At 59.3% G+C, this 10,607-nt stretch overlaps 1 protein-coding gene across 1 annotated transcript; it reads right to left on the bottom strand.

Moving 5' to 3' along the window:
- Positions 1–10,263, bottom strand: LOC125640190 (actin-related protein 2-B). Its single transcript, XM_048858439.2, has 9 exons — positions 10,100–10,263; positions 4,642–4,752; positions 4,240–4,455; positions 3,876–3,948; positions 3,245–3,381; positions 2,369–2,518; positions 2,000–2,145; positions 1,458–1,590; positions 1–1,072 (listed from the first exon to the last, which is right to left on the bottom strand). The coding sequence occupies exons 1-9, from the start codon at positions 10,145–10,147 to the stop codon at positions 902–904; spliced, it is 1,185 nt and encodes a 394-aa protein (XP_048714396.1). The 5' UTR covers positions 10,148–10,263; the 3' UTR covers positions 1–901.
- Positions 10,264–10,607: the final 344 nt, after the last annotated feature.

The raw sequence follows: 10,607 nt of genomic DNA on the forward strand, positions 1-10,607 counted from the left end.
TAAGAAGCAAAAACAATTTAAAAATCAGGGTAAAAAACCCATTTACAGGTTTCTGTGTGTGCGGGGGTGATTTTTCTCCGCCATGTTCAATACAGAGAATGCGTCGCTTGGGAATCCTGCCCCAGGCCCAGCAAACACTCCCCCATGTCTGCACCCCAGCACTGCAGTGTGGAGAGAGGGGGGCATGGAAAGAAGTTCCCCCACCCCACCAATGCAATCAGGCTCCTGCAAAGCTTGTGAATAACCCTTTAAGGCCAGCCATGTGCTTGGGAAAGGGTGGGGCTAGTTGGGGCCCCACCCCAATCCAGTTTGTTGTGTCATTGATCCCTTTATTCCTCCCCTCAAATTTCCTCCCCAACACCCCCTTATTTGCTTCCCAAGGGCCAATCCCACAGGGATAGGGGGCCCCAGCTAGCCCCTCCCTCTGGTCCCTACAGCACATTCCCCATGGTGTTAGCCAGACTTGGGAGTGGGAGACTCCCTGGCCTCATTGACCCCTCCCCAGCAGGGGCATCTCCCTGAGATCCAGCCCAAAACAGCCTTGTCTGAACCCCACCCGCTCCTGCCTCTAGCAGGCTGCTGCAGGGGCCCACTTGGCCCCTAGGGGGAAGGGAGACATCACTGATGCGGCCAGGGCAGAGCCCAGGGATTGGGATGGAGAGTGCCCTGGGCCTATGAGAGAGGCACACCGTCCCTCTCCCCACCCCACCCAGACCCAACCCCCTGGCACTATGATTATTCTCCCCCACCCCCACCCCCAGAAAAAAGGTTCCCAAAAGAAGCCCTGTGATTGGTCAGCCTGCGAGAAAGGCAGAATCAAGGCGATACTGACAGGGAGGAAAGGGTTAATGAAGAGATGGGGCAGCTGAGCTAGTGGGGAGGGGGTGAGACAGGGGTGTCCCTATCTCACAGTGACCCCCAGCTTCTCCAGGATGCGGGTCCCCTTTTCCAGGTACTCGGCTCGCTGCAGCCAGAAGGTATCCTTGTCCTTCATGATGTCGGCCAACACGGCACCCCCCAGGAACACCATGTGCTTCCGCCGTGGTGGGTCCTCGATCCGGATCTTGAATTTCTGCAGGGGGAGAGAAGACCATTTATTAAAAACGGAATCCCCAGGATTCAAACCCAGAGCCAGGAGAAGAGGCTCCGCCCCCTCGGCTATGGGACGAGTGTGACTGGTCTCAGTCACAGGGTCAATGGGATCAGGATTTCACCCCTGGATTTTAAGGCCAGAAGGCCTGTTCTGAACCCCTGCATCACCCCTGGGCAAATCCCCCTCACATGGCAGGGGCCTCCTTGGCCCCACACGCAGGTCAGCTGCAATGGATTGTGGGTGGCACTGGGGAGCTGAGCTGGCCTGTCCCACGCAGGGAGGGGACTGTAGGCCCCAGGCCCATTGCAATGGAGCTAGGGTCCAGTGGGGCAGTGCCCATGCACCCCACATGGTGCCCACTCACCGACAGCTTCTCCACGTCGCCCTTGAGCACCCGCTCCAGGTAGAGCTGTTTGATCTCACGCTCCAGCCGAGAGGGCAGGCCCGGGTACATGGTGGAGCCGCCTGACAGCACAATGTGCTTGTAGAACTCTGCCCTGGGGAGAGGGATGGAGTGAGACAGACAACATCCTGTGGGAGGGGTCCTTGGGGCTCAGCCCCACTGCACCCCTAGGATCCCCACTCACCCTCCCAACCCCCCAGCTCCCCACTCAACCCCCAAACAACTTTCCCCAGGTTCCCCCCAAACAGGCTTACCCCAGTGATTGCCTCCACTCACCCCCCCAACGCCCTAGGATCTCCCCAGCAACCCCCCTCCAATCGGCCCCCTGGAATCCACCAACAACCTCCCAATCCCCAATAATTCCATCACCTCCCCTACTAGTTCTCACACACACAAAAAATCCCCACCAATGGTCTTGCCTCCTAGGCCTGCAGGCCCCCCCTGCCTGCGGCCCAGTGTCGGGAGAGGGGGCTCCAGGCTCCACCTCCCACCCCCTTGCTCACCTGGTGTCGATATCAGCTGCCTGGATGGTGTTGAAGAGCAGCTCAGCCACACCCACACCCTCCACATTGATGAGGTGGGGCTGGAATAGGGCCTCGGGCGCCTCAAACCGCTCACCCCCCACCTTGATCACACGTCCATCGGGCAGCTGTGGGGAGCAGAGGGAAAGGCTGTCAGCAACACTGCCTGAGTCTGCAGAGAGCCTGAGCTGATTGCTCCAAGGGGGAGAATCACCCCAGGCATCCTAATGGGGTGTTAACTCCCAGCCCCACTGTGCTAAGGTCCCCACCATCCCAGCAAAGGTCTCTCAATGGGGCAGGAGTGACCCACCCATCCACCAAGCAGAGACATACCCCCAGCCGCTCCCTCACCATGTAGGACTCCACCAGCACTGTGGTCTCCTGAGCCAGCTTCTGCTCCTGCTCAATGTTGTACCCCACATAGCAGAGCTTCTCCTTCATCATCCGCACCGTCTCGAAATCCGCAGAGTGGTTAAAAGCGTAACCCCGCAGCAACAGGAGCTGCCAGGAGGGGGAGACAGAGTCATGGGGGGAACCTGCAGTACCAGCAGCTGCCAGGAGGGGGAGACTATAGTAACAGGAGCTGCTGGGGCCCTTCCCATAGAAGTCCCGCCCCTCCCTCTGGCCTCCTGTGAGGATCTGGGGAAGGCATGGGTACGATCTAGGCACTCCGAGTGGGAGCAGGAACTGGCTGCCTGGCTCCTTCCCACGCGGGACGCTCCCTTCGAGGTGCAGCCTTTCGCCTGCCCGACGCCCTGTTCGCCCCCACAGTGGGCGGAGAGTCCGAGGGCTGGTGGCAAAGGAGGAGGCTGGACGGTTATAAAGGGGAAGATCTGAGCTCTTGGGAGGTTTGGGCCATTTTCGACAGAGTAGCCTTGACGCAGGGGCCCTGCCTGAGCCCAGCTGGGTGGAGGCCTCCCCAGGGAAGGGGAGCTAGTGGCAGGCGCTGCAGGCAGGAGGTCGGGGCTGCAGGATCTGAGCTCGCTCTGCTGCGTGGGATGAGGTCAAAGGGCAGCAGGTGAGTTTCGGGGTGGGGTCCGGGTGCGATATCTGCTTCACAGCTGCCGCCGAGCTGGACCCAGAAAGCTCACACCTTGGGACAGGGGCTGGACTCCATTTAGGTTCCGGGAGGCTTAAGACATCCAGGGACCCCGGGGCGTGGATTCCCCTCACAGCAGTCCGACAGGCGGCTAGCAAATCTATGACGCACCCTCAGCCGGCTCTCACCTTGATGAGGTAGCGGGTGATGTCCCGTCCCGCGATGTCCAACCGCCGGGTGAGGTGGGGCAGGGAGAAGCCCTCGTAGACAGGGCAGATGTGGGTCACACCGTCCCCAGAGTCCACCACCACCCCAGTCAGCAGGCCTGAAATGGGAGGGGAGGTTACTGTGCTGAGAGGCAATACGCCCATCTACCCTGGTATCCCACCTCCAAAGGCATCAGGACTGGCCACGTCAGGAAAGGTGACAATGGCCCCTTTGTGGCGAAACAGGAAATAACATGCCCAGAGGTGACATCTCCCCTGCCCATCCTCCCAAAGCAGGGCTCCCCTGGTCATTCCCTGCACTTCCCTCCCCAAACCCTGCTCCCCTCTCAGCCTCCAGGACATCCAGTGGCAGTGAGTTCCCCAGGCCAGCACGCTGGTTGACTGGTTCACTCACCTGCCATACAGCAGGATAGATTTCACCACGGTAACACGTTCCCCTGCATTCCCTCTACTGCCCCTGACTCTGCCCTCACCTCTACTCCCCCCAGACCTCTTGCACCCTCCCCCTCTGGCCCTCCCATACCTCACCTTCTCAGCCCCTTCCATCCCCCTTCAGGCCCCCACCCCTGCTCCGGCCCCATTGCCCCCTCACCCTGGGCGTAGAGAGTCAGCACGGCCTGGATGGCGATATACACGCCTTCGAACTGGTATGTCTCGAACATCACCTGGGGGGAGAGAAGAAACCATGGGCACAGCCCCGCCACTGCCCTTCAACCCCAACCTCCCGCCCCTGCTATCCCAGCCCTGGGCTCCCTCCCCCGCCCGATGTCCCTCAAGCTCTGCCAGTGCCCCTCAATCCTGCCCCGCAGCCGCCCCCCCCGCCCCCCCGGGCTGTGCTGATGCCCCTCAATCCCGCCCTGCAGCCCCCTCCCCCCCCGGCTGTGCTGATGCCCCTCAATCCCGCCCCACAGCCTCATCCCGTGCTGATGCCCCTCAGTCCCACAGCCCAGCCTGACCTCGATGATCTTCTCGCGGTTCTTGGTGGGGTTCATGGGGGGCTCGGTGAGCAGGATCTTACAGCTGCGGGGGTCGACGTTGAGTTTCTCGGGCCCGAAGGTGTAGTCCCACAGGTACTTCATGTCGTCCCAGTTGCGCACGATGCCGTTCTCCATGGGGTAGTTCACCTCCAGCATGGAGCGCAGCTCGCTGGCCTCATCCCCTACCATCAGGTCCTGGGGCGGCGGGGGGGAGGGAGGAGATTTGAGACACCAGCACTTTGGCTAAGCCACCACGGGAGGCCAGGGCCCCTCTGCCCCAGATCCCTAAGGAGCCCCTCCCCCCAAGGGAAGGCTCCCCTTCAAAGCCCCCCTCCCCTTACCTGACCCCTGTGGGACATGCCCCCCCTGCCAGAGCCTGACCTTGATCTCGATGTTGCCCACGCGAGCGGTGGAGCGGATGATGGGGCGCCCGACCAGTGCGGGGAAGATGTGCTCAGGGAAGTTGGAGCCGGCAAAGCCGCACTTAACGAACTGGGGAGACAGAGAGAGGAAAATGAACCAGGTAACAACCCCTCCGAGTCTCCACCCACCCAGCCACACAGGATCTCCCCAAGCTGAGGGTAGATCTGCCCCATTCCTCCCTCCAGCTGGCTTAGCGGCACCGGGGAGACATGCTGGGGCCACTTGGCTACTCCTGTTACCCTCACAACACCTAGAGGGACCCAGTTACCTTTGTTCTGAGGTGGGGGGGATCCCAGGCTAGCTGGGCCCACCAGGATGATTGGGGGTGAGGAGCAGAAGGATACCAGGCTGGATGGTCACTGGAAGTATCACCCTTTAAATCCCTACAGAATTTCTCCCCTCAGCCCCAAATCCTCTTGGCCCAGCCCTGAGCCACAGACACCCCTGCCCCGGGGGGGAAGGAGCCAAATTGCTGCAAAGAACTGTGTCCAATGCCCCCTGGGCTGGCCTGACCCTCCCTATCTGCACACCAAGCGCTAGCAGGAGGTGCTACATGTATACAGGGTCACAAGCCCCACCTCCCTCCCCAGCCATGGAGGGAAGTAGCCCTGGGTGCAGAGTCTAGAGGAAGTGACACTTCTGCTTTTGTAGACACTCACCACTCCCTCACTCCCCGCCTCTCCTCTCCACTGCCCCGCCATGGAAAGGGAGAGGCTCCATCGGTACCCTCATGCAGGGAGATGTGGATACCCTGCTATTAGGAATATTAGGGTAGTGCCTAGAGGCCCTGTAAAGCAGCGGTTCTCAACCAGGGGTCCAGGGCCCCCTGGGGGGCCATGAGCAGATTTCAGGGGGTCTGCCAAGCAGAGCCAGCATTAGACTCACTGGGGCCCAGGGCAGAAAGCCGAAGCCCTGCTGCATGGGACTGCAGCCTGGGGCCCCGAGAACCACCACCTGGGGCCGAAGCCAAAATCCGAGCAACTTAGTTTCGTGGTGCCCCCTGTGGAGTGGAGCCCCAGGCAATTGCCCTGCTTGCTACCCCTTAATGCCAGCCCTGCAGAAAACCAGTTGTTGTGGTCCAGGAGCGCCATGGAGCTTTTATAGCATGTTGGGGGGGCCTCTGAAAGAAACATGTTGAGAACCCCTGCTGTAACGGACTAAGATAATATCCCTTTAAATAGTGAGTCCTTTAGGGGTGCTCACCATGTTCTATGCTTTAGAAGTCAGAACAGCAGTATGAGAGCAGGGCCCCCATTATGCCAGGTACTACCTAGACATACAGTGAGAGACAGTCCCTGCCCCGAAGAGCTCCGTCTGAACAGACAAGGGGTGGGAGGGGAAACTGAGGCCCAATGACGGGAAAGGTCCCACCCAAGGTCACACAGGAAGATGGTGGCATAGCTACAAGTAGAGTCCCAGTCCCACCCCCACTTAAGCATGCTGCTTAATTTTGTTCCTATCTGTGGATGACCTCATTACCCATCGCAGTGCCCTGCCACCTCTCCAAGCCTGGCCTCCTGAACACCCAATGACAGTGAGGTCTGCATTAAGCTCTAATTAAGAGTTTGTGTAAAAGTACTGGGCCTGATCCTCTCACCTGCCCCCAGGGCATTGGGCCCATTACTCCCCCTGAGCAGTGTAAGTTTCACCCAAGGCTCCTTGGCTCCCAGATTAGGCAAGAGTGTCCCCCTAGGCCTTCCTCAGACCCATTAACCTGTGGAACCCTCTGCCACTGGACACAGCTTGCAGGTTAATTCTGTCTCGTGTTGAACAGCAGGCCCGGGCAATCATAGCAAAAGCACTGGCAGACTGGCCCTGCCTGCTGTGGGAGAGTGAACCTGCAGCGAGCAAGCGGATGTGGAGAAAGAGGAAATGCAAGAGCTGAGCCTGCTTCTGCTAGCACAACACATGCACTCACCCCAGCAGAGAGGCACCCGCAGACCCAGCCTGCTGGAGACAGGCACATCCCCTCTGGCTCTATCGCTCCTAGCAGCACCCTGCATTTCTGGGCAATCTCCCCTTCTTCTGCCTACGGACTCCACGAGGCCAAAGCCTCTAGAGCAACAGCCCTTAAAGAGAAATCTCATTTCTGATTCCTTTTACAGGCACTTTCCTGGCGTCCCCCCTGCAAAGCGGGTTTTGCTTCATGTTTCATTTACAAATTACCTTCCGCTTTGGCATAATGCAGGCCTGTGTCCCCTTTAACCCCCAACTCAGCAAGTGTGGGCGGGGCTGCCATTGTGCCAGGCACTGCACAGACCCTGACCGAGATCAGGGCCCTATTGTGCCAGGCGCTGCACAGAGCCCCCTCCCCCCTGGCTGAATTGGGACCCCTTGCGTTGGGTGCTGCACGGAGCTGAGATCGGGGCCCTGGTGAGAACAGCCAGGTTGTAGACACTTCCGACTGACGCTTGGATAGATCCAGCGAGCAGTGCCAGAGTTCCCTGCCAAACACACAGCATTGCTGCTAACCTGCAGAACTCACATGGCAATTGCCAGACTGGCTCAGAGCCAAGGCCCCTCTCGCCCGGAATACTGTCTCTGACAGTGACCATTGCCTGTGGAATTGGTCAGTGGAAGGTGCAAGATTCCTGCAGTAGGCAATGGGGAATAATCCTCCACACATTAGCCTCCTCCTGCTCTCTCACTAATGGGTAGAGATTGGCTCAACCCCTGGAGTTTGAGGTTTCATCCCCCTGCCAGGATTTGTGTCAGCTTCAACAATTCCAACTCTGCAGATTCTGCTTCTCCACAAAAATAAGCAATCCCTTCTTGGACTTTGCTGAGTTTTCAGCCTCAACAATGACAGGTTTCAGAGTAGCAGCCGTGTTAGTCTGTATTCGCAAAAAGAAACGGAGTACTTGTGGCACCTTAGAGACTAACCAATTTATTTGAGCATAAGCTTTCGTGAGCTACAGCTCACTTCATCGGATGCTCACTTCATCGGATGCATCCGATGAAGTGAGCTGTAGCTCACGAAAGCTTATGCTCAAATAAATTGGTTAGTCTCTAAGGTGCCACAAGTACTCCTTTTCTTTTAGCCTCAACAATGTCCTGTGGCAGTGAGTCCCACGGGCTAAATACATCTTGTGTGAACCAGCATTGCCTTCTCTCAGCCTTGACTTCATGGCAAAGCTTGCCAATGAAGCTGGTTAAAAAGAGTTTGTCGCTTGGAAATATTGAAGAAAAGACTCTTACAATGTTCGCTTTAATGTATATCACACACTGAGGCTTCTTTACAGATAGAGGAGTGCCTGTGGAAGTGGGGGTTTGCCCCACAGAGGTGATGAAAGGGTTAATGTGGGCCTGAGAGCCCAATTAACACAGCTGGCTGCACCTGGAAGGTGGGCCAGGCCTCAGTGAAGATGAAGCTCAGCTGGGGAGGAGCTGGATGGAGCTATAAAAAGAGAAAGGGGGGGGGGAATGGACTAAAAGAAGGGGGAAGAAGCATCCTGGTGAGGGGAAGGGGAGAGAAGAGAGAGCCCTAAGTAGCATGGTAAGGCTCTGATTGCGGGTAGGGGTACCTGGAAGGCACCAGATTGAAGCAAGTTCCTTTGCCTGACCTGACCTGACCCAAGGGTAGGGCCCAGATCTCTGGGAGAAACTCTGGGAGCTTGTTACACAGCCCAGAGGGAAGCTGGGGATGAGGCCTGAAGAAAGGACAGAGACCAGGGAGACAGTGACAAAGCATCTGATGGCACAGAGCTTGGCTGCATGTGCTAGGGGCCCTAGACTGAACCCAGCATAGAGGGTAGGCCTGGACCCTCCCCCAACCAGCCCCTGGGAGAGGTAGTGTGAGGCCTCTGAGAAGGGTGACTGAAAGAGAGGCTGGTGTGAAGGGCTGTAGGGATCACAGGGCCTGGAGTTGAGTACCAAAGATCCAGTGTAAGGATGGGGACTACTGTTAGTTTTGGCTACCAGAAGCTAAAGGGGTAGAAGCGAAGTGTGAGCCAGCTGAGTGGTGAGAAGAGGAACTCCACCACGGTTGGTGTGACCAAGGGCAGGGGAAGTAGTGAGGAAACAGCTGTCACCTCTCCATTCTCCACAAGGGCGAGCACGAGGGTGAGCCCACTCTTCTACAGGACTGGAAGGGAGCTCCTTGACTAGCAAGTCTATCACTGCCCCCCTCTCCCCCCGAGCATCCATCTCTGGGGGGGGCGTTTGCCCCCCACTGCTGGGGGAGGCTGTTCCAGATCCTCCTGCCTCTGAGGGGCACAACCCTTCTTCTCACTTCTAGCCTCAGCTGATCCCTGGCCAGTTTAACCCCATTTGTTCTTGTGTCCACTTAAACTTCAATAGCTCTTCTCCCTCAGGGGTTCTCCCCCATGTATTTAGAGGGAGCAACCAGATCCCTTCTCTGGCCAGGCTGAAGAGACTCCGCTCTTCCAGGCTCCTCCCCTAAGATTGGCTCTCCATTCCTCTGATCAGCCTAGGAGCCAGCTTCTCTGTTGAAGGGGGTGACCAGAACTGCACCCAGCATTCCTGATGTGCTCTTACCACTGCCTTGTCTAATAGTCTTCATGCTCCCCCGCTCTCTAATGGAGGTGCCTTACTTATACTGGATATAAAAAGTTCCCCCTACACAACGCAATTCAGCAGAGGGGATGAGTCAGGGTGGGGTGACAGCTGAGATTCCTGGGTTCTATTCTTGGCTCTGCCACTGAGCTGCTGTGTGACCTCCAGCAAGTCCCTTTTCCTGCCTCAGTTTCTCTTCCCACCCTTTGTCTATTCAGATGGCGAGCTCTGCAGGGCAAGGACTGTCTCTCACTGGGTGGCTGGGCAGCACTGGGCACAAGGGGGCTCTGAGCTCGCTCAATGGGTCTGGCACGACAAGGGCCCTTGACTTGAGGCTGGGAGTAGAGCTTCCACCGTAATGCAAAGAAGAAACAGAAATGGACTTTTCTCAGACTGGAAAAATGGCTCCGGTGCCAGTGGCCGAGGCTGCCCCTGGGCCTCCCCGGGCTGCCCCGCTCTCTGCAGGGAGCTGGGCTCCGTGTATGAGCCAGGGCAAGCAGGAAGCGCCAACGCCGAGAAGCTGGAGGAGTCGCTGGGCCCCTTCCCCACCCAGGCCAGCGGAACAGCCGGCCAAGCCGGAACAGGGGCAGCCGCCGCCCGCACAGTTACCCCGCCTGCCTCACTGGCGAGCGGGAACCCAGCACCGCACCCCGGGGAGCGGGGCGAGGCTCTTCCGGCGGCTGCAGAACCCTTTAAGCCGATTGCTTCTTGCCGGGGCCAGTGGGAAGGCCCGATCCGCCCTGCTCCTCCCGGGGCCCGCTTCCCCCCGAACCCCGCTGAAACCACCGCGCTGGCGGCGAGGCTGGGCCGGGTCTCGGTCCCGAGGCCCGGCTCGCCGCCGCCCTTGCCCCCAGCCGCCGCCCCTGCGCAGGGGTGGGGCCGGCCGGGGCTGCACACTCACCCCCGTGCCATTGTCGCACACCACCACCCTGCGGCCCTGGCTGTCCATGGGGGCTCCGCCTCTCGCTGCCCTGCGCCGACTGAGCCACGGAACCCCGGCCCCAGCCCAGCGACCCGGCTCCCAGCGCAGGAAACCAGCCCCGCTGATGTAACGTCCTGGGCTGGGACCGCGTCGGGGGCGTGGTGCGGCTGTGGGCCACGTGCTGCTGCCCCCTGCTGGGCAGAATCCGAAAAGGGGGTGGGGCGGGGGTCCCCGCTGCCTCTGCCCCCGCGGGAAAAGCTGCCTTTAGTCAGCGGCGTGCTGGTCGAGCAGGGGCGGGCAAACTTTTTAGCCTGAGGGCCGCATCGGGTTTCTGAATTGTATGGAGGGCCGGGTAGGGGAGACTGCCTCCCCAAACAGCCAGGCGTGGCCCGGTCCCCGCCCCCTATCCGACCACCCGCCTCTGCTTCTCGCCCCCTGACGGCCCCATAAGGACCCCTGCCCCATCCACACACCCCCTGCTCTCAGG

This window comes from Caretta caretta, chromosome 7 (assembly GCF_965140235.1).
Source record: "Caretta caretta isolate rCarCar2 chromosome 7, rCarCar1.hap1, whole genome shotgun sequence".
Taxonomy (NCBI): Eukaryota; Metazoa; Chordata; order Testudines; family Cheloniidae; genus Caretta; species Caretta caretta.

Bases quoted from the DNA above. Each gene is read 5' to 3' on its own strand.
- LOC125640190 (XM_048858439.2), bottom strand. From the start codon at position 10,147: ATGGACAGCCAGGGCCGCAGGGTGGTGGTGTGCGACAATGGCACGGGG. The intron at 3,382-3,875 runs GTGAGGGGGCAA...CTCCCATTTCAG, and splicing joins GCTGACTCTCTACGCCCAGG to GCCTGCTGACTGGGGTGGTG. The intron at 1,591-1,999 runs GTGAGCAAGGGG...CCCTCTCCCCAG, and splicing joins GCAGCTGATATCGACACCAG to GGCAGAGTTCTACAAGCACA.